Source organism: Alosa alosa, chromosome 9 (genome assembly GCF_017589495.1).
Source record: "Alosa alosa isolate M-15738 ecotype Scorff River chromosome 9, AALO_Geno_1.1, whole genome shotgun sequence".
In the NCBI taxonomy this organism is placed as follows: Eukaryota; Metazoa; Chordata; class Actinopteri; order Clupeiformes; family Clupeidae; genus Alosa; species Alosa alosa.
The window spans coordinates 35,814,115-35,837,338 of NC_063197.1; the positions used below are offsets into that span (position 1 = coordinate 35,814,115).

General features: G+C 46.3%; 1 protein-coding gene across 1 annotated transcript in view; it reads left to right on the forward strand.

Annotated features, from left to right (window-relative positions):
- mast3b (microtubule associated serine/threonine kinase 3b) overlaps positions 1-22,836 on the forward strand; it is a 125,737-nt gene extending 102,901 nt beyond the window's left edge. The window contains 10 exon segments of the mRNA XM_048252942.1: positions 490-653; positions 2,286-2,407; positions 5,310-5,492; positions 16,559-16,788; positions 17,937-18,022; positions 18,024-18,054; positions 18,587-18,723; positions 20,606-20,790; positions 21,723-21,895; positions 21,897-22,836. Of these exon segments, the coding sequence (XP_048108899.1) occupies positions 490-653; positions 2,286-2,407; positions 5,310-5,492; positions 16,559-16,788; positions 17,937-18,022; positions 18,024-18,054; positions 18,587-18,723; positions 20,606-20,790; positions 21,723-21,895; positions 21,897-22,661 (2,076 nt within the window). The 3' untranslated portion in view covers positions 22,662-22,836.
- Positions 22,837-23,224: the final 388 nt, after the last annotated feature.

Consider the following 23,224-nt stretch of genomic DNA (forward strand, 5'->3'; position numbering starts at 1 on the left):
GGCTTTCTTAAAGGAGCTGCACCATTTTACAACAATTGCATCTACATTTTCATATTAGAATGTTTTGTCTGTTTAAGTGTAGCTTAAACTACCGTGGATCAATTTAAGTTCCGTGCCCCCGCTGAAAGTCTCATGTTTATCGTTACACTATCACATCTATAAGTAACCGTGACAAATAGGGTATAAGATATATAAACTCACGCTATTGTATTATCATATATGGTCACACGTGTGGTGTGTGTGTGTGGTGTGTGTGTGCGTGCATCGTGTGTGTGTGCGGTGTGTGTGTTATTGTGGAATGCGTGTGTGGTTGTAGCGATGCGTGTGCGTGTGCGTCGTGCATCGTCCGTGTGTGTGTGTGTGTGTGTGTGTGTGTGTGTGTGTGTGTGTGTGTGCGTGCGTGTGTCGTGCGTCGTGTGTGTCCGTCGCGTCGTGTGTCGTGTCGTCGATGTGTCCGCGTCGTGTGTGTGTGTGTGTGTGTGCTCTCAGGTGTACAGCAGCTCGGAGCATCTGGCGACCCCGTGTAACCTGAGCTTCTCTACGGACCGCAGCCCCAGCGAGGACAAAGAGGAGCCCAGGGCCCCGTCCCCTGCAGACACACACACACAGCGCCACGCAGGGGACGAACACAGGCTCTCCGCTCAGAGAGCCAGGTCAGTTAAACACACTCAGAGTGAGTGAGTGAGTGCTGACCCCCGCCCCTCTCTCTGTCTCTCTCTCTCTCTTCCTCTCTCTCTCCCTCCCTCTCCTCTCTCTCTCTCCATCTCTTTCTCTCTCTCCCTCTCCCTCTCTCTCTCTCCCTATCTCTCTCTCTCCCTCTCTGTCTCTCTCTCTCTCCCTCTCTCTCTCTCTGTCTCTCTGTAGTTTGCGTGTGCTGACCCCTCTCCCTCCTTCTCTCTCCCTCTCTCCCCCCCTCTCTCTCTAAGCGCTTTCAGGAGTATATGCCGAGGTTTGTCAAATGGAGGTCCTACCCTTTGGATGATTCAGATATGATGCTAACCTGCGGACCTTATACTGACCTTATACGGACCTATGTGTGAACGACATACACACGCATTTACAGAATCTCCATGTGGTTGTCGAGTGAGGGGTGGGGCTTGTAGAGTTCACAAGAGGCGAGATATGGCGCTTGAGAATATGTGCGGCCGCTGCCTGTCACAGCTGCTGTTTGTTTACAAAGTGTATGCATTATGCAGGCTAAAGAAGAAAAATCTATTGTGCGTAGGCTAATACTTCAAGTAGTCAAGTAAGTGGGCACTTGAAATTGACCAGTATTTGTATGTGTGCTTCGAATAAACACATTTATCTGTTTTCAACGTTATGTAGCAGAATTACTTGGCTATGGAACCCCAAATCTGGTTTGTGTTGGAGAGAGCGAGCATGCACGAACTTTATGGTACCAGCCAATTCAGTAGGCTAACTCAAGACTTCAAGGCCATCATATACAAGCGTTTTTTAAGCAACAAACAAAATACTAACATAACAGTGAAGTGGTTCGTTTTTTCATGGTTTATTTTTTCCAAAAGCATCCTCTCCCCATGTGTCTATTGCATTTACGTGAGCTTTGAATAAAGTTGGGTTTTCTTCGTTTTCATTTTCTCTAGGCATATTTATGCCCAACAAATATCAGCGAGCTCAGCAGTGAGGTCATGAGAAGGCTATCAATGAACAGAAAACCGACCGTGTTGGCTAACAATTTATTAAATACTCCTGTTACTGTCTGCCTTTTCAGCGCTATGAGTCCCATGCGTTTCCCACTAGCGGAGAGATTTGGCTAGTTCAAGCTTTTGCCAACTTAATAAAAGCTTAACTCGTGTCACACTGTTCGCCAACAGCAACATTATCTTATTTGTTTTCAAGTAGCAGGGAATTCAAGCCAAACTGTTGCCATCAATCATTATGTTAAGCCTGCCCAACGACTCTATACACGATTTGATTGGCCTGATAGAAGTTTAATTTTTCGAGCTCACAAGCCAACGGAGAGTTGCTAGACTTGCCCTGGCAGCAAATTTAATTTGCTGCCGCTAAGGTGCGTCTAGATTTCTAGGCTACATTTACATAATGTCCCGAGGAAATACTAGGGGGGGGAGTAGTAGAACAACCGGCCTTCCATATGACCGGTTATGTCGTTCAGATATACGGCCCCAACGTTTAACATCCATAGAACCTCGGTCTTTATTATGTCTGTCTTGCTCTCTCTCTCTGTAGTTTGCGTGTGCTGACTCTGTGTGTGTGTGAGTGTGTGTTCGTGTGTGCTGACCCTTCTCTCTCTCTCTCTCACGTAGTCTGCGTGTGCGGGCCTCTTCTGGCTCCTCCCAGTCCGAGCGCAGCACCAGTCCACTGGTCATCAGCAGCACACACAGCCTGGAGACCATGCCACGCTTCGCCCTGTCCACCGACGACGAAGGTGACGACCCGTGCGTGTGTGCGTGTGTGTGCGTGTGTGTGTGTGTGTGTGCGTGCGTGCGTGTGTGCGGCTTCTGTTGCATTTAAACACTTCTGGTCTCCACCAGAGTTTAATAGGTGCAGTCATTCAAAATCTCCACATTATTACGAAAAATAGCAAATCGGACCGATTTAGGATCAGATGAGTATGAACTGAAATTCCATATTAGGGATGGGCATTCGTCGGGAGAATTAACGATCGACTATTGATTAATCATTAATATTTCTAGGCCTATATTAAAATTCATTATTTATTTAACTTTTTATCAATTTAAAAATGCAATGAAAATACAAAAATACAGCATGTTTTTCCTCGATGAGATCTTCTAAACTGGTCGTTCGTTAAGGCTAAAGCCATGCGATTGCTCTAAAAAGCAAGCGGAATCACGAGCTCAGATTAAACAGAGACCCTCGCTTTGTTCCAAAATAATAAATTATAAAAAAGAATCATGTTAAACAATAACTTAACCTGTCAGATCTAAGCATTATTATGTTTTGATTTTCTCAAAATGTAACTCAAAACAAGACACGGAGTGTAGAAAGAGGGTGAGAGAGAGGCTAACAATTAATTAGGCTATTTAACAAGGCCTCATAAAAAAATAACTACTGTAAATCCTCAAATTATGGCCGGGGTCTTTTATTTACCTCATTATTTACTGTACCTTTATTTCTATAATGCTTTATTGTGAGGACATCGGGGGTTTTGGCATATCGGATATGGCATATAAGCTATCAAAAAGCAGAAGATTTTCCGTTTGGTTTGGGATTTAATTTACTTTTTGGACAGTTTGGTTATATTGATTTGCTCAATGTTGGGACTGATAAGGCACTGCAATCTAAGGGGTTATTTGATGGCTCACTATTATATTTCATGTTGTTGAAAGAGTCGGGATTTTCACCCGCTGTTTATTGCGAGACAAGGCAATATTTCATTCATTCGAAACGTGCGCTGTGCTGTAATGGAAACCTTATTGCGTAGCCAAGTAGCCCCTAAGTTGAGTTTGAATTTCATGATTTACCCATTAAATTCGTAGGCTGGAATGCCTCAGTCATAGCACCAATTGTGTTTAAATGTAGTAGCCTAGGCCTACTGCTTCAATGCAAGCTCAAGAAGGGGCCCCGGCAAAGTGACTGAGCTTGAGGCGGCGATGTTGGAGACCCATGGTGTAGGACAGCGACTTTTCATTGACAACAAAGGTATTAAACCAATAACAATATAAAATATTAAGAGAGCTCTTATTTCATTGAGTTAAATGAAACAATGTCTTCTATTGCTCGTTCACTGATAGCCCTACTATTACATCGCAGTGTTTGCAGTGAACTAACGTTATCGTTATATTGTCCCGGGTCAACTATCGATCGATTAATCATGCCCATTCCTATTCCATATCAATTAATTTCATGCATACACCGCAGAGATATTTTAAATAATTGCTTCAGATTTGGCTAAGAAAGGTTTCGCCGTTAAAACTAACTGGTGTTGAGCTTTTACATTTTTTGAGAAGGTGTTAAAAAAAGGATTTAAAGGTATTGAATTTCACTTCAGGATTTCTGTATATACCCTGGTGTGTGCGTGTGTGCGTCGCGTCGCGATGGCGTGCGTCGTCGCGTCGCGTCGTCGTCGCGTCGTGTGTGGCTCCAGCAGAAGGGGTTGTGTCTAACCAGTATATACCCTGGTATGTGTGTGTGTGTGTGTGTGTGGCTCCAGCAGAAGGGGTTGTGTCTAACCTGTATATACCCTGGTATGCGTGTGTGTGTGTGTGTGTGTGTGTGCTCCAGCAGAAGGGTTGTGTCTAACCTGTATATACCCTGGTATGTGTGTGTGTGTGTGTGTGTGTGGCTCCAGCAGAAGGGTTGTGTCTAACCTGTATATACCCTGGTATGCGTGTGTGTGTGTGTGTGTGTGTGGCTCCAGCAGAAGGGGTTGTGTCTAACCTGTATATACCCTGGTATGCGTGTGTGTGTGTGTGTGTGTGGCTCCAGCAGAAGGGTTGTGTCTAACCTGTATATACCCTGGTATGCGTGTGTGTGTGTGTGTGTGTTGCTCCAGCAGAAGGGGTTGTGTCTAACCTGTATATACCCTGGTATGCGTGTGTGTGTGTTGCTCCAGCAGAAGGGGTTGTGTCTAACCTGTATATACCCTGGTATGCGTGTGTGTGTGTGTGTGTGTTGCTCCAGCAGAAGGGGTTGTGTCTAACCTGTATATACCCTGGTATGTGCGTGTGTGTGTGTGTGTGTTGCTCCAGCAGAAGGGGTTGTGTCTAACCTGCATATACCCTGGTATGCGTGTGTGTGTGTGTGTGTGTGTTGCTCCAGCAGAAGGGGTTGTGTCTAACCTGCATATACCCTGGTATCGCGTGTGTGTGTGTGTGTGTTGCTCCAGCAGAAGGGGTTGTGTCTAACCTGTATATACCCTGGTATGCGTGTGTGTGTGTGTGTGTGTGTGTGCGTGTGTGTGTGTGTGTGTGTGTGCGTGCGTGTGTGTGTGCGTGCGTGCGTGTGTGTGTGTGTGTGCGTGCGTGTGTGTGTGTGTGTGTGTGTGTGGCTCCAGCAGAAGGGGGTGTGTCTAACCTGTATATACCCTGGTGTGTGTGTGTGTGTGTGTGTGTGTGTGTGTGGTGCGTGTGTGTTGTGCGTGTGTGTGTGTGTGTGTGTGTGTGGCTCCAGCAGAAGGGGGTGTGTCTAACCTGCATATACCCTGGTATGTGTGTGTGTGTGTGTGTGTGGCTCCAGCAGAAGGGGTTGTGTCTAACCTGCATATACCCTGGTATGCGTGTGTGTGTGTGTGTGGCTCCAGCAGAAGGGGTTGTGTCTAACCTGTATATACCCTGGTGTGTGTGTGTGTGTGTGTGTGGTGGCTCCAGCAGAAGGGGGTGTGTCTAACCTGCACCGCATCAGGATCCGGAGCAGCAGCACCGGGGCCAAACACTCGTCTCCAAGGGAACAGGGCAGCTCACGGCGCTATGGCAACCAGCTCGACACCCCCGACAAGCACAGGGTGCCCAAGTCTGCCTCCGTCTCTGCCCTCTCCCTCATCATCACCACAGGTTAGACACACACACACACACACACACACACAGCTCTCCTACCAGTAGCACTGATACACTAATCACAAAGCAGGAATCAAAGGGACGCTGATAAGATTCATGTAAACTACTGAAGACCAGATAAACCTGCCGCAGGCTCAACATGACCTGTGTGTGTGTGTGTGTGTCTCTCTCATCTGCGGTGATAAGAAGGCAGTCAGGGTGTGTAGGCGTTTGGTGTATGTGTTTGTCTGATGTTGAGAGGTAGTGTGTGTGTGTGTGTGTAGGCGTGTGTATGTGTGTGTAGGCGTGTGTATGTATGTGTGTGTGTGTGTGTGTGTAGGCGTTTGGTGTATGTGTTTGTCTGATGTTGAGAGGTAGTGTGTGTGTGTGTGTAGGCGTGTGTGTGTGTGTGTGTATGTGTGTGTATGTATGTGTGTGTGTAGGCGTTTGGTGTATGTGTTTGTCTGATGTTGAGAGGTAGTGTGTGTGTGTGTATGTGTGTAGGCGTGTGTATGTATGTGTGTGTGTGTGTGTGTGTGTGTGTAGGCGTTTGGTGTATGTGTTTGTCTGATGTTGAGAGGTAGTGTGTGTGTGTGTGTAGGCGTTTGGTGTATGTGTTTGTCTGATGTTGAGAGGTTGTGTGTGTGTGTGTGTGTAGGCATCTGTGTGTGTGTGTGTAAAAGTGTGTATGTGTATTTGTCCGATGATGAGAGGTAGTGTGTGCTTGTGTGTGTATGTGTTTGTCTGATGATGAGAGGTAGTGTGTGTGTGTGTGTGTGTGTGTAGTAGGCGTGTGTGTGTGTGTGTATGTGTTTGTCTGATGATGAGAGGTAGTGTGTGTGTGTGTGTGTGCGTGTGTGTGTGTGTGTATGTGTCTGTCTGATGATGAGAAGTAGTGTGTGTGTATGTGTCTGTCTGATGATGAGAAGTGTGTGTGTGTGTGTGTAAAAGCGTGTATGTGTATTTGTCCGATGATGAGAGGTAGTGTGTGCTTGTGTGTGTATGTGTTTGTCTGATTGATGATGAGAGGTAGTGTGTGTGTGTGTGTGTGTGTGTGTGTGTGTATAGGCGTGTGTGTGTGTGTATATGTGTCTGTCTGATGATGAGAGGTAGTGTGTGTGTATGTGTTTGTCTGATGATGAGAGGTAGTGTGTGTGTGTGTAAGCGTGTATGTGTATTTGTCCGATGATGAGAGGTAGTGTGTGCTTGTGTGTGTATGTGTTTGTCTGATGATGAGAGGTAGTGTGTGTGTGTGTGTGTGTGTGTGTGTGTGTAGGTGTGTGTGTGTGTGTGTGTATGTGTTTGTCTGATGATGAGAGGTAGTGTGTGTGTGTGTGTGTGTGTGTAGGCGTGTGTGTGTTTAGTGATGGGGGGCAGAGACCAGAGCCCGAGTGACACTTTCAGAAGACCAACTGCATCGAGACCAACCAAAAGTAGATTTTTCATGGTTTACCTACATTTAACACCCAAAATTATCATATTCAACAGTTAAATTCCCAAAGGGTAGAGTGGGGATTGTTGGCTATAGGGCAGTCTAGCACACTTGTCTATAAACTTCTTTTCTGAACAATTCATGGGTTTCATCAGGTCCTTTTTTCCACACAGGTGTATTAATCAAAGCACCATGCAGTCTGCATTGATAATCAAGGTGCTTGATTTTATACACCTGTGGAAAGGACCCTGATGAAATCCATGAATACTTTAAGACTAGGAACTGGAGTAAAAAATTTGTATGGCATGATGTCAAAATTTCATTAAAAGTTGAAGATGTTGAATTGTGGTTCAAGTAACCAAATTTAATAATTCTTGGGATTGCTCACTCATCTAGGTCAATAATACAACCAGAGCGCATTGGAATGACAGATTATGCCAAAACCCGTGGGTCAGGCTACTTCAACCCTTTCCGATAACTGCTGTGCGTTTGGACAAAGATTGTATCTCTCAAAACCTTTGCACCTTTGTGATGTTTTCCCCCATAACATGTAATAGTTTTAAACATGCTACATATGCCGGTGTTGAAGTGTTTAGATTCCCAGCGCGGTATAAAGTTCAAGTTCAAAAGTTTAATTGTTAAATTAGTAAAATAAGGCATATTAATAGCAACTATGTGCTAACATGGGCTACCCCCTGTCACATGAAGCTCTGCTTTAAGAAGCACATCTAGTGTTTATGTTGGCTAACTGTATCTGGAAATTATGGTGCTATCAGAGCAAGGCGTTAGAGATGGTGCATGGCGTGAGATTTCGGCTGGCGTTAGACATGGCGCATGGCGTGCAGTGAAAGTGCAGATTTAAGTGGCATGGAAAGCGAGGCACCGTAATCCACGTTGTTAGTCGATGTCGTTACCTACCCATTTGCACGCGGTGCCGTGTGGGGAGCAGTCGCGTGCCAAACCCCATGTGTGAGTGAGAAGGGGTAGCTACAGTAGAGTGCTGAAAGCCAATGTTAGCTTCTTTTACCAATATATTTACGATATCTTTGCATTTCTTATCAAACAACGTCAAACTAGGCACTGCACTTACTCTTCACCGAATATATTTAGCGATATCTATAACATTTCTTATCCAAACAATCGTCAAGCGTGGCACTGCACTTACCGTGCCCGTGGTTTGACAGACAGATCGTTCCTGCAATTTATAGATAGATTTAGCCCGTCGTCTTATGCAATGCTTCTGTGTGCCAACTCTTGAACTTGAACACCAACTCTTCAACATGTTAATGTTTTTTTGATATAGTATAAGTATAAGTATATATACTCTTTTGATCCCGTGAGGGAAATTTGCATCTGCATTTATGCCAATCCGTGAATTAGTGAAACACACTCAGCACAGTGTACACACAGTGAGGTGAAGCACACTAATCCCGGCGAAAGTGAGCTTCTACCAACAACAGCTCATGGCGCTTTTGGGAGCAGTGAGGGGTTAGGTGCCTTGCTCAAGGGCACTTCAGCCATGCCTACTGGTCGGGTTCAACCGGCAACCCTCCAGTTACAAGTCCGGTGGAATAGCTAGCCAGGCTGGCCATGGCTTTTTAAAACATTTTAAATTATTTTTTTTAGAAGTAAGTATTGTTTTTATAAGTATTGTTTTATGAACATACAGAGGGGCGGCGGGTCCGTTACAACAGAGAGAGGGGTAGGGCAAAGAAAGGCTGCGTCTGTTGAGAGAGAGAGAGAGGGGTAAAGAAAGGCCAAGGGGTAGTTGAGAAAGAGAAAGGGGTAGGGCAAAAAGTTGCGTCTGTTGAGAGAGAGAGGGGTAGGGCAAAGAAAGGCTGCGGTCTGTTGAGAGAGAGAGGGGTAGGGCAAAGAAAGGCTGCGTCTGTTGAGAGAGAGAGAGGGGTAGGGCAAAGAAAGGCTGCGTCTGTTGAGAGAGAGAGAGGGGTAGGGCAAAGAAAGGCTGCGTCTGTTGAGAGAGAGAGAGGGGTAGGGCAAAGAAAGGCTGCGTCTGTTGAGAGAGAGAGGGGTAGGGCAAGGAAAGGCTGCGTCCTGTTGAGAGAGAGAGGGGTAGGGCAAAAAAGACTGCGTCTGTTGAGAGAGAGAGAGGGTGGGGCAAGAAAGGCTACGTCTGTTGAGAGAGAGCCGGGGTAGGGCAAGGAAAGACAAAAAGGCAAAGAAAATGCTGAGAGAGAGAGAGAGGGGTAGGGCAAAGAAAGGCTGCGTCTGTTGAGAGAGAGAGCGGGGTAGGGCAAAGAAAGGCTGCGTCTGTTGAGAGAGAGAGAGGGGTAGGGCAAAGAAAGGCTGCGTCTGCTGGAGAGAGAGAGAGGGTAGGGCAAAGAAAGGCCAAATAAAAGAGAGAGAGAGGGGGTAGGGCAAAGAAAAGGCTGCGTCTGTTGAGAGAGAGAGAGGGTAAGGCAAAAGGCGTCTGTTGAGGCTGAGAGTAGGCAAAAAAAGGCTGTTGAGAGAGAGAGAGGGGTAGGGGCAAGAAAAAATGCGTCTGTTGAGAGAGAGAGGGGGTAGGGCAAGGAAAAAGGCTGCGTCTGTTGAAGAGAGAGGGGTAGGCAAGGAAAGGCTGCGTCTGTTGAAGAGAGAGAGGGTAGGGCAAAAAAGGCTAGCGAAAGAAGAAGTTGAGAACAAGGAAAAGGCTGCGTCTGGAGAAGGCGGGCAAAGAAAGGCTGCGTCTGTTGAGAGAGAGAGAGCGGGGTAGGGCAAAGAAAGGCTGCGTCTGTTGAGAGAGAGAGCGGGGTAGGGCAAGGAAAGGCTGCGTCTGTTGAGAGAGAGAGGGGTAGGGGCAAGGAAAGGCTGCGTCTGTTGAGAGAGAGAGAGCGGGTGTTCAAGGAAAGGCTGCGTCTGTTGGAGAGAGAGAGTGAGGGGGAGGCAAAGAAAGGCTGCGTCGCGTGAAAAGCACAGTTCAATGATCTAATTTCAATAGTACAACATAGAACATTTAGCTCATTTCAATAGTACAACATAGAACATTATTGTTCTCAGTGAAAGGATTTTATCTAATTTCAATAGTACAACATAGAACATTTAGCTCATTTCAATAGTACAACATAGAACATTATTGTTCTCAGTGAAAGGATTTTATCTAATTTCAATAGTACAACATACAGTGGGTCCCAGTTAAAATTGACAATTTCATTCAATCATGGTGAATGGTGAAATGTAAGCACAACTGCAGCCGCTTGGGGGCAGCATAGTCCGCTGTGGAGTTCCGCGGTCGAACCAGGCGGGCGTGATTCGACAGCAAGGCTGTGATTGGCCGAGTTTTCAGTCGTTTCTCTGTGTTTTTAGCAGCCCCTGCAACATGCTAGTCCACTGTAGCCTAAGCCTTGTACATAATGTTAAACATAGTTTTGGATTCAGTGGCAAGATTTCTTGATTGTACAGTGTCTGTCTCTCAGTAATGTTTTAAAATGAGAGCTTAGGGCTCAGCTGGCAGTAGGCTACTTTGTCGGTAGTCATGAGAAGTTAAACGCTAACAGAACATAAATATGCTGCCCAAAAACCTTGTGAATAGTTCTGATTTTTTTTACTACACTAACGAGGTTGAAATATAGACTTTGCCTACAGCATCTCCTTAACAGTAATGTTAACAAAATGACAGCATTCATATGACAAAGGAAAAAACGAATTCGGTCACTCAAGACTGTGCCACAGCAACCAGTGTAGGCTACAGTCCTACCCAATAGGCTACTCGAAGCAGATAAGCGTTGTCTGACGGTCGAGTGGGTTAATGCACGTTATTTCCAGAACAGGTCTGCAACTTTTGGGCAGTTCTGAGTTTTGAATCTAGGCAGGAGCAGAGCCATATAAAGGCCTAGGCCTATTGTTATCATTTTTTTTGCAAGTTGTTGCTCCTGGCAATACTTGTTTATAAGACGTTTGGTGATTAATTGATAGCTGTTTTGGGACCGTTAAACGTTCTTTATAATGGCGCGATATAGGGGAGTAAAACGACTGTTACGCTGTTACAACTGTAGGCTACAATGATAGCAATACAAAAATATGTCGCGTGTTAGTTTAGTTAGTTTTGTGATGTTTTGCACTTTTTTGCCTCATGTGTTTTCAGGTTTGAGGGCTTTTTTGGCAAGATTGACCTTGGTTAGATAGGCTTTGCTCTTGGGTTTGGCCTTACAGCCAACTCAATGCTCTTGTTGCTTGCAGTTTGTTAAATAAAGCGATGCAGATTACATTATTTATTTCTGATTAATTCTCTTTTGATGTATTTTGCAACATTTGCTTGTTAGGCTGGGCTACTGTCAATGTCCTGTACAGGTCAATGTTCAACAATTGCTGGTGTAGGCCTAGGCTATTAATCAATTAGGGACTGTTAGTTATTTATTTAATTAAGGGGCTACTGGAGGAGTTTTGGGAGCGTTAGTCAAAAAAAAGCGTGACCCTCCCTCGCCAGCAAGAATTTTTCTATGACCCTCCAAAGTGATTGAGAAAAAAACGCATGACCCTCCCCAGTCCCAACAATTTATTGATGCCTTAGGCTACTGGGTCAATTTGGGAGCTTGCATGCTCACGACTCCTTCCTTGAAATGCCTAAAGGCTGTCGTTTGCACAATTTCACAAATAATCACCGGGACGAAACAAACCTGTCAACTTTTCCGGTTTATCGGCAGATTTTAACTTTTTCCTCGCTGTCTTAGGGAGGAGCTGCAGGGCCGTCGCCAAAGGGATGCGAGGCCCTGTGCGAACTTGACAGATGCAAGGCCCTTTTCACTTACGTGCATGAAATCATCGCGATAGCTTACTTTACACATAGCCAAGGCTACCGTCCGGTGTATTTTAATAGGAGCCTAGTCTAATAAGCTACACCAGCTTGCCTTTAAGAGGGGAAATTCAATTGTATAGCCTATAACATTAGCTGAGTCACATATTTGGCCATATGGTGTTTATCATAGGCTACATCACGAAACCAAATAGTGTAACAAAGGCAAACACTTTAACAGGGGAATTAATTGGGCATGAATCATTGTGTTGAACGGTATTTGTCAATGAGCAGAAACACACACGACATTCAAACTATTGATAAGATGTACTGGTCTGTATCTATAGGCTAACATTGGACAAATAAATGACACTGACTCACCAAATCCTGACTCAGGAAAAAAAACATTTTCTTGCTTTGCCGCAAACTCAGCAATGAAATCATAGGCCAGTTTGCAGGTAGCCTAACGTCTTTTTCATAGAAGGGAGAGCCCAGTCTCTCCTGTGACATGGAGGTGCGCAAAATAGTTTTAATAGCCTGTTCAACTTCAAAAGCTTCGTTCACCCGATGCCAGTCACTGATCGCAATTTCAAATTTCGGAAAGCTTCATCTTTTTAAGTTTTAAGTGCAGTGGCCCCTATCTGCCCCCTTTGGAATTATATCTCGAGCCTATTATAAGGTCCAGTGTGTTATGTCCTGGGATTCGATGTGCTCAAAAAGAAAAGAAAAAACACTTTTTATAGATGGTTATGAGGAGCAATGTGAGAGAGAAATTTGATAATCATTGATCGTTGTTTTGGGACGTTAAGCCTTTTCCATAGGCGTCAGTGAAGGAGATTGAAGAATGACCATTTTTTATACGAAAATATTTATTAACTACAAAAACTCAGTGTCATTCAGACTCAACCCTCTTGTTGTTTTATTATCTTTTTTTTTAGTTGTCGCTTGAACGTTGGCAAGCAGGCATGTTATGGTTGCAATTTAAGTGAAATTTCTACAGTAGGCCTACAACATGCTGTTAGGCTGGGCTACTGTCAATGTAATTTGTACAGGTAAATGTTCAACAATTGCTGGTGTACAGGTTATATAATCAATTAGCTAAATCATTTGTCCAGCTGTTTAAACATTTTTTTAGGCTACATTCAAACGCCAAAAGGTGCTTTGATATATTTTTTTCGTTTAAGCGTCGGCAAGCAGGCATGCTTTGGTTGCAATGAATGAGGATAATTGCTTTTTTTTTTGCATTATTTTGAACAACAGCACGTACTTTTCCACACGCATCTCAGTTACACACATATCCCCTCTCGCTCTCTCTCCATCCCTGCACCACGGTGCTTTCTTAAAGGAGCTGCATCATTTTACAACAATTGCATCTACATTTTCATATTAGAATGTTTTGTCAAGTGTAAGCTTAAACTACCGTGATCAATTTAAGTTCCGCGCCCCGGGCAAGGCCATGGAAGCAGTAAGTCAGTCGCATCAAAATGGTAGTGGCACCCAAGTGACACCTTGTGGTTGTTTGTGTCAACTGCAGTTTGTGCCATTTCTGCTGAGAAAATGGGGTGCGTGATTCATGAAGGAACCCGTCCAAACTTAACGGGGACCCACTGTAGAACATTTAGCTCATTCCAATAGTACAACATAGAACATTTAGCTCATTTCAATAGTACAGTGGGCAGTGCCGACTTGGCCAGCTTCCTCAAGGTCCGCTGATCCGCAGCGCATCCGCACGACTTTAATTTTTTTTTTGCATTTTTCCAGTGACGCTGCAACAACCGGCAGAGGTCTCAAGTGAGCAGGGTGCCTCGTAAAAAGAAATGGAGCTGGAAAACCCTACACAGACTTCACTACAGACTTTAGCAGACTATATATAATAAAATAAACAGATTTCTAATGGCCTACAAGCAGTCAATTGACTACATTGCAGTCAATAAGTAGGCACATTACGAAACCAAAACGTGGGTCATAGTTGTCTAAGCCTGTGCTGTGAGGCCAAACCCATGAACAAAGACGCATTGATATCTGCAATCGTTTTTTTTTTTTTTTTTTGGTGAAACAAGCTCACAGCCATCATAGAGTCATAGCACTGAAGGGAGAGGCAACTGACATGTGATCTCCCCATGGGCCAATGGATGTACAAGTTTTCTCCTGTGCCTATGATATTTAATCCAGTGTTTTGTCAAGTTGCAAAATGCTATTCGTTTTAACAAATTTTTATGATAGTATGAAGTACTTTTTGTATAGGGTACTATCTTAATTGCTTTATACTCAATACTTGACCAATGGCTATTGCATCTGTCTATTGAAAGTGAGAATGTGGCATGTGATCTACTGTGTAGGCTTCATAAAATAAAATAAACAGATTGCTAATGGCCTACAAGCTGATCTGGGAATGCGTTTCCCGCACAACCACGGAGGATAGCTTTTACTAATAGGATGCATCGTTCATCTAACCAACATGTAAGTTACTTACTGTTTCCCAAAACTGTCAAAGTACTTTTGCATAGTACTAAGTTTGGACCATGATAGTTTCCAAACTTCAGTAGTCTGGTGGTTAATGACGTTTAGTAGCACGATGAACGGGCACCTGCACATACTTCTGTGGCGATTAGTTAAGGCGACAGATGACCGGGCCGGGCCGTTGCACAGCAGTTACCAGTCCCTGGACAAGAGTTCAATCTGGGTTGAGATTTTGACAACAATATTGACATCGTTGTTTTACCTAAGTTTATATTTTGTGCAGATCATATTATCAAAATCAGAATCTGCCTTCTTGGCTTGGTTTATGTAAACTAACAAGGGACCCCTCCATGAAAATCAAAGGCTACATATTCTCAGCTGACTTGTCAAAAAATCCGCTGACAATCTTATTATCTGCAGGTGTGACTTTTACTTACATGCACATGGCTGCAAATTGACTTTTAATTACAAGGATACAAAGGAAGTTTATTGTCACATGCATATAGTTACTGGAAGTAAGAAATGCAGTGAAATGTTTATGTATTTTCTGCCTTGGATGTATGGTGGTTAGAAGTGTAAATATCAATTAGAAACCTAAATATATTTATAATTATATATTTATAATTATTAATTTGCAAACAAATAACTGGCGCCAGTGACGCCTTTGACATGAAGATCCCTGGAACTATGCTTCTACTAGCATTCTACCACAGGTCGAGAGGTGTAGTTGTAACTACACAACTTCACGATAGTGGTTCGAACGCTTGTTGCTACTATGGTTTTGGGAAACACTAACGTGAGGTAACGATGCATTGGACTATGTAAGTTCCAAATATGAATGTAATTCTATGCATAAAGCAGATGTATTTGTTTATTGTACAGAAAAATAAAAATGACATGTCAAGCAGTCAATTGACTACATTGCAGTCAAGAAGTAGGCAAATTAATTCTGAGAAACCAAAACGTGGGTCATAGTTGTCTAAGTCTCTATAGCGTAGCCTGTTAAAAACGTGGGTTTGGAGTGTGTGTGTGGGGAGTGTGGGTGGGTGTGTGTGTGGAGTAGGTGTGGGTGTGGAGTGTGTGGGTGTGTGTTTGGGTGTGGAGTGTGTGTGTGGAGTGGGTGTGTGTTTGGGTGTGGAGTGGGTGTGTGTGTGGAGTAGGTGTTTGTGTGGAGTGTATGTGTGTGTGTGGGTTTGGAGTGTGTGTGTGTGTGTGTGTTTGGGTGTGGAGTGGGTGGGTGTGTGTGTGTGTGTCTAAATATCTGCATGTGTCCCCCCAGACGACGTGTGTGTGTGTGTGTGTCTAAATATCTGCATGTGTCCCCCCAGACGACGTGTGTGTAGGTGTGTGTGTGTCTGTGTTCAGGTGGTGTCCCCCAGAGACTGTTAATGGTCTGTCATGTGTCTGTGTGTGTCTGTGTGTGTCTAAATATCTGCATGTGTCCCCCCCAGACGACGTGTGTGTAGGTGTGTGTGTGTGTGTCTAAATATCTGCATGTGTCCCCCCCAGACGGCGCGTATTGTAGGTGTGTATGTGTGTGTGTGTGTGTGTGTGTGTGTGTGTGTAAATATCTGCATGTGTCCCTCCAGACGACGTGTGTGTAGGTGTGTGTGTGTGTGTGTCTAATTATCTGCATGTGTCCCTCCAGACGACGTGTGTGTAGGTGTGTGTGTGTGTGTGTGTGTGTGTAAATATCTGCATGTGTCCCCCCAGACGACGTGTGTGTAGGTGTGTGTGTGTGTGTGTGTGTGTGTGTCCTAAATATCTGCATGTGTCCCCCCAGACGACGTGTGTGTAGGTGTGTGTGTGTAGGTGTGTGTGTGTCTAAATATCTGCATGTGTCCCCCCAGACGACGTGTGTGTAGGTGTGTGTGTGTGTGTGTGTGTCTAAATATCTGCATGTGTCCCCCCAGATGACGTGTGTGTGTAGGTGTGTGTGTGTGTGTGTGTCTAAATATCTGCATGTGTCCCCCCAGACGACGTGTGTGTAGGTGTGTGTGTGTGTGTCTAAATATCTGCATGTGTCCCCCCAGACGACGTGTGTGTAGGTGTGTGTGTGTGTGTGTGTGTGTGTAAATATCTGCATGTGTCCCTCCAGACGACGTGTGTGTAGGTGTGTGTGTGTGGTGTGTGTCTAAATATCTGCATGTGTCCCCCCAGACGACGTGTGTGTAGGTGTGTGTGTGTGTGTCTAAATATCTGCATGTGTCCCTCCAGACGACGTGTGTGTAGGTGTGTGTGTGTGTGTCTAAATATCTGCATGTGTCCCTCCAGACGACGTGTGTGTAGGTGTGTGTGTGTGTGTGTAAATATCTGCATGTGTCCCCCAGGCGTGGGTGTGGCAGGTGTGTGTGTGTGTGTGTGTGTGTGTCTAAATATCTGCATGTGTCCCCCCAGACGACGTGTGTGTAGGTGTGTGTGTGTGTAGGTGTGTGTGTGTCTAAATATCTGCATGTGTCCCCCCAGACGACGTGTGTGTAGGTGGTCTCCAGACGAGCCCCATCTCCCCGCGCTCCCTCTCGTCCACCCCTTCGTCCCGAGACTCGTCCCCGAGCCGCGAGCTCTCGCTCAGCCTGACCTGCCTGCGCCCCCCCATCCTCATCCACTCCTCCGGCAAGAAGTACGGCTTCACGCTGCAGGCCATCCGCGTCTACATGGGCGACTCGGACGTCTACACTGTACACCATGTGGTCTCGGTCAGTAAGCACACAGACACATACACACACACACACACACACACCACAGACACACATACACACATATACACATACACCACACGCACATACCACACCACACACACCCACACATATACACATACACACCACACACACACCACACCACACCACACACACACACACCACATCACATACACCACACACACACCACACACACACCAGAGATACACACACACACACCACAGACACACATACACACATATACACATACACCATACACCACATACACACATACACACATATACACATACACCATACACCACACACACACATCACATACACCACATCACATACACCACACACACACCACAGACACACACACACACACACCACAGACACACATACACACATATACACATACACCACACCACACACACACACCACACCACACGACATACACACCACAGACACACACACACACACACCACACGCACCACATCACATACACCACACACACCCCACCACTCCACACACACATACACCACATCACATACACCACACACACCACACCACACCACACACACACCACACCACATCACACCACATCACACAACACACCACACAACACACCACACACCAGGCCACCTAGCCAAAGTGTAGTGTAGTGAGATCTGAGTACTGGTCCCAGTGTAGTCTAGTGAGATCTGAGTACTGGTCCCAGTGTAGTCTAGTGAGATCTGAGTACTGGTCCCACTATAGTTAGTACCCTATGGTCAGTATCCTATGAGTACCCTATGGTTAGTACCCTATGAGTACCCTATGGTCAGTATCCTATGAGTACCCTATGGTTAGTACCCTATGGTTAGTATCCTATGAGTACCCTATGGTTAGTACCCTATGGTTAGTACCCTATGAGTACCCTATGGTTAGTACCCTATGGTCAGTACCCTATGAGTACCCTATGGTCAGTATCCTATGAGTACCCTATGGTCAGTACCCTATGGTCAGTACCCTATGGTTAGTACCCTATGGTTAGTACCCTATGGTCAGTACATGTTAGAAGAGGTTCCCTCTGAAGAGTTGGGTCTACAAGAGCGTGTTATGAATTGATGAATGTATGTTAAAATATTTATTAGTTGTAATAATTCTGTTTTGTGTGTGTGTTATAGAGTGTGGAGGAGGGAGGGCCTGCGCATGAGGCAGGTCTTCGGGCTGGTGACCTCATCACACACGTTAACGGGAGAGATTGCAGGGGGCGTGCACGAGATGATGGAGCTGCTGCTCAAGGTAGGAACCTTCTGGAAGTGTGTGTGTGTGTGTGTGTGTGAGAGAGAGAGAGAGAGAGAGAGAGAGAGAGTTACAACCATCACTTGTCCAGATGTTGGCTCTGTGGATCAGAACTCTAATTATTCTCATAGTTCATAATGATTATGCTCCTATATACCTCATAATGATCATTATTTATGCTCCTATGGACCTTGTAATGATCTTTCATTATGCTCGCATATATATAGCATAGAGAGCTGATCTCCTGTATAGCATTGAAAGATCATCACCTGAATATAGAGAGCTCATATCCTGAATATAGAAAGCTCATATCCTGAGTTAGGACTCTCACTTTTGTGAAAAAATCCTGTTCGATTTTTGAGACATAAGTGTTCATTGAATCGATTGTAAAAGCGATTTTCCATGTCTAAAGACGTTTCCATTTTCAACGCCAAATATAGGCCAATCCACGGACAGTCTAACAGTGAAAATGATGGCTTCGGCTATATCATATGCTTTTATTTAATATATTTAAAAATTCATATTAACACAGAGTGGCAACAAGGTGGCGCTGCAGACCACGGCCCTGGAGAACACGTCCATCAAGCGTGGACCCGCCCGCAAGGCCAGCTACAAGGGCAAGATGGCCCGCCGCAGCAAGAAGTGCAAGAGGAGGGACACCCAGGACCGGTAAGGACACACACACACACACACACCCCACACACCCCTACACACACCCCTACACACCCCCACACACCCCTACACCCTACACACACACACACCCTACACACACACCCCTACACACACCCCCTACACACACACCCCTACACACACACACACACACACACACCCTACACACACACACACACCCCTACACACACACACACACCTACCTACACACACACACACACCCTACACACACACACACACACACCCCCTACACACACACCCACACACACCCCACACACCCCTACACACACACACACCCCCACACACACCCCTACACACACACACCCTACACACCCCCTACACACCCCACACACACCCTCACACACCCCCACACACACACACCCTACACACACACCCACACACACACCCCCCTACACACCCCTACACCCCCTACACCCACACACACCCCCCTACACACCCACACACACCCCTACACACACACACACACCCCTACACACACACACACACACACACACCCACACCCCTACACACACACACACACACCCCCTACACACACACACACCCCTCTACACACACACACACACCCCTACACACACACACACACACCCCACACACACACCCCTACACACACACACCCCCTACACACCCCACACACACACCCCCCTACACACACACACCCCCACACACACCCCCACACACACACCCCTACACACACACACACACCCCTACACACACACACCTACACACACCCCCCACACACCTACACACCTACACACACACACACACCCCACACACACCCCTACACACACCCCACACACCCCTACACACCACACACACCCCTACACACACCCCTAGACACACCCCACACACACCCCTACACACCCCACACACACCCCTACACAAACACAAACATAAACACACACTCTTGTCACTCTCATTCTGTAATTACAGCGGCTGATTACAGAGGATCGCTGAGGTCAAGAGCTACTCAAGTAAGCACGTAACAGTGTAGAATTCCATCACCTTTCTGAACAGCCCAGCTAATTATAGTAATTAATAATTATAACAGTGATGATGCAATTAATTAATGATAACAGTGATGTAATTAATTAATTAATGGTAACAGTGATGTTAATAATGATAACAGTGATGTAATGGATTAATTAATGGTAATAGTGATATAATTAATAATGGTAACAGTGATGTTAATAGTGATAACAGTGATGTAGTACCACTAATTAATTGTGAGTGATGTAATTTATAATGATAACAGTGATGTTAATAATGATAACAGTGATGCAATTAATTAATGATAACAGTGATGCAATTAATTAATGATAACAGTTAAGTTAATAATGATAAATAACAGTGATGTAATTAATTAATGATAACAGTGATGTAATTAATAATGATAACAGTGATGTTAATAATGATAACAGTGATGTAATTAATTAATGATAACAGTGATGCAATTAATAATGATAACAGGTTACAATGGAGAGCTCAGCAGTGGATGCAGCGCGTCATCCTGACCGAAACTGAAACAGAGGGGGCTTTGTGTTGTGTGTGTCTCCCCCTAGTGGTGGACATTGTAACTACATGGTGCAGTATCATGTGAGTGGCTGTGGGAAAGCAGAACAGTGCTAGCATTGGACTCTGTGTGTGTGTGTATGTGTATGCAAGGCAGGTAATATTAGTAGGTGTGTGTGAGTAGTTAGGTGTGGTGAGAAGAAGTTAGGTGTGGTGTGTGTGTGTTATTGGTGTGTAAGAGTTAGGTGGGGAAGGCCAAGGCAGTGTAGGTTATTAGGTGCGTGTAGCAGGCAGGTAAGCAGAGCCAGGTGTGTTATTAGGCGGTGTGCGCAGGTGTGTGTGTGTGTTGTAGGCGTCGCAGCATCCTGAAGAAGCTGTCGAAGCAGAGTGGCGTGATGCAAAGCAGTCGCAGCTTCTCGTCCGGTCTGCAGCACTCGGTCTCGTCCAGCGAGAGCCTGCCGGGGTCCCCCACACACAGCCCCTCCCCTGGACCCTCCACCCCCTGCAGGAGCCCTGCTCCAGACCACCACGCCACAGGTAACACACGCACGCACGCACACACACACACACAATTACACTCACACACACACACCCAATAACACTCACACACACACACACACAATTACACTCACACACACACACCCAATAACACTCACACACACACACACACCCCAATAACACTCACACACACACACATACACACCACACACACACACACACAATTACACTCCACACACACACACACACACACACACACTCACACTCACACACACACACACACACAATTACACTCATTCACACATACCAACACACACACACACACCCAATAACACTCACACACACACACACACACACACAATAACACTCACACACACACACACACACACACACACACATCCAATAACACACACACACACACACAGTTACACACAATCACACACACATACACACCCAATAACACTCACACACATACACACACAATTACACTCACTCACACACATACACACACACACCCAATAACACTCACACACACACACCCAATAACACTCTCACACACACACACACACAATAACACTCACACACACACATAATAACACTCACACACACACACACACACACAATCACACACACACAATAACACTCACACACTCACACACACACACCCAATAACACTCACATAAAGCCTCAGCCTCTTGCTTGGGCCATCCATACCATGTACCCTCCAGTCCTGTGAGATACATAGCCACACTTCCTGTGAGATACAAAGCCACTTCCTGTGAGATACATAGCCACACTTCCTGTGAGATACATAGCCACACTTCCTGTGAGATACATAGCCACATTTCCTGTGAGATACAAAGCCACTTCCTGTGAGATACATAGCCACACTTCCTGTGAGATACAAAGCCACTTCCTGTGAGATACATAGCCATTTCCTGTGGAGGACCAATCATCTCTCTCCCCTTCAGATGCGGCGCTGTCTCCCCAGAATCCATCTCAGTGCTCGCCCAGTTCCCCCGGCTCACATGCGGCCCACATCCGGCCCAGTTCCCTGCACGGGCTCAGCTCCAAGTTGGGTTCGCAGCGCTACAGCAAGGTGGGCCGCCGCAAGTCCACCAGCAGCATCCCGCCCTCGCCCGCCTGCCTGCGTCCCCAGGCCTTCGCCCGGTGGCCCTGCCGACCATCGTAAGGCTGCCTCCCTTCCCGCAGGCACTCTGTCTCCGCCCACTCTGGTGCGTCCACGCAGCGCCGAGCCCCCCCGCTCGCCACTCCTCGAGCGCCTGCCCGGCGCCTACCACCACGACAGGAAGTCCTTCGCCCCGCGCCTGCACACGCTGGAGGTGCGGCACGCCGAGGCCGACGCTCTGGCTGAGCTGGAGCCCGAGGGGGCAGCAGGGGGCGCTGTTCGGCTGGGCCTGGGCTACGGCGCCGCCCAGAGGCTCTGGTCATCGGCGGGCAGCACGGAGCAGCTGGTGGTGATGCGCAAGCTCAACCTGTCCGAGCGCCGCGACTCCTTCAAGAAGCAGGAGGCCGTGCAGGAGGTGAGCTTCGACGAGCCCGATGAGAAGCCGGCCGCAGCGGCACCCCCGAGCCCCCCACGGCACCGCGCCGCCTGGTTGCTAGGCAACGGGGAGTCGGTCGAGGAGGACGGGGTAGCGGGGGGGCGCAGGTGCCCGCTCGTGCCCCAGATCGCCGTGCAGGGCTCCGAGAGCGAGGAACAGGAAGACTGGGAGCCCTGCTCCGACGACCAGGAGGACGAGGAGGATGAGGAGCTGAGGAAGACTACCGAGCAGGACGCCCAGGGTGCGGCCCAGCCTGCATCTGTTGCCCTTGGCAACATGCAGTGGGTGGTGTCCACGGTGACTCCGCCCAGCCCCCGTAGAGGGCAGAAGCCAAAGCAGAAATGAAGGGAGACTGGTTGGGTTGGGGGTTGGGTTAGGGGTTGGGTTGGGGGTTGGGGACGGCACGACAAGAGGACAAACTCTCCACAGACTCTCCATGCACTGAATAAAAGACTGAACTCACAGGCTGAACCCCCTTGCCAAACACATCGTCATGAAATAAATTTAGCAATTTTGGATAGTTCTGTTCTTGGGGTGTTTTCCTGCGTTGTACATTTTGTAAATAAGTAATGGATAAGCGTGAAGGTGCAGTGGCAAAGCTTCCGTTTATGTCTGAAGCTCCTGAAGGAGTATCTAAGGATTCAAACAGAACCACATGTTGAGCAGCCATGATCAAACTATCATTTGCACTCGTTTTGGAATATATCTGGTTTATAATGGCCTGAGAGTTTAACATTTGTATAAATATATATTTTAAATTGGAATGGTTTGGGCCAAAATAAGCTTGATCAGAGTTTGATAAGCAATCAGTCAAACTGCAAGAGCTGTAGCTGAAGAAGAAAGCGAGAGACTGTAATGCTCTGATCGCAGGTCCGTCTCTGCCCCGTACGGCTGCATAGATCCTGTGA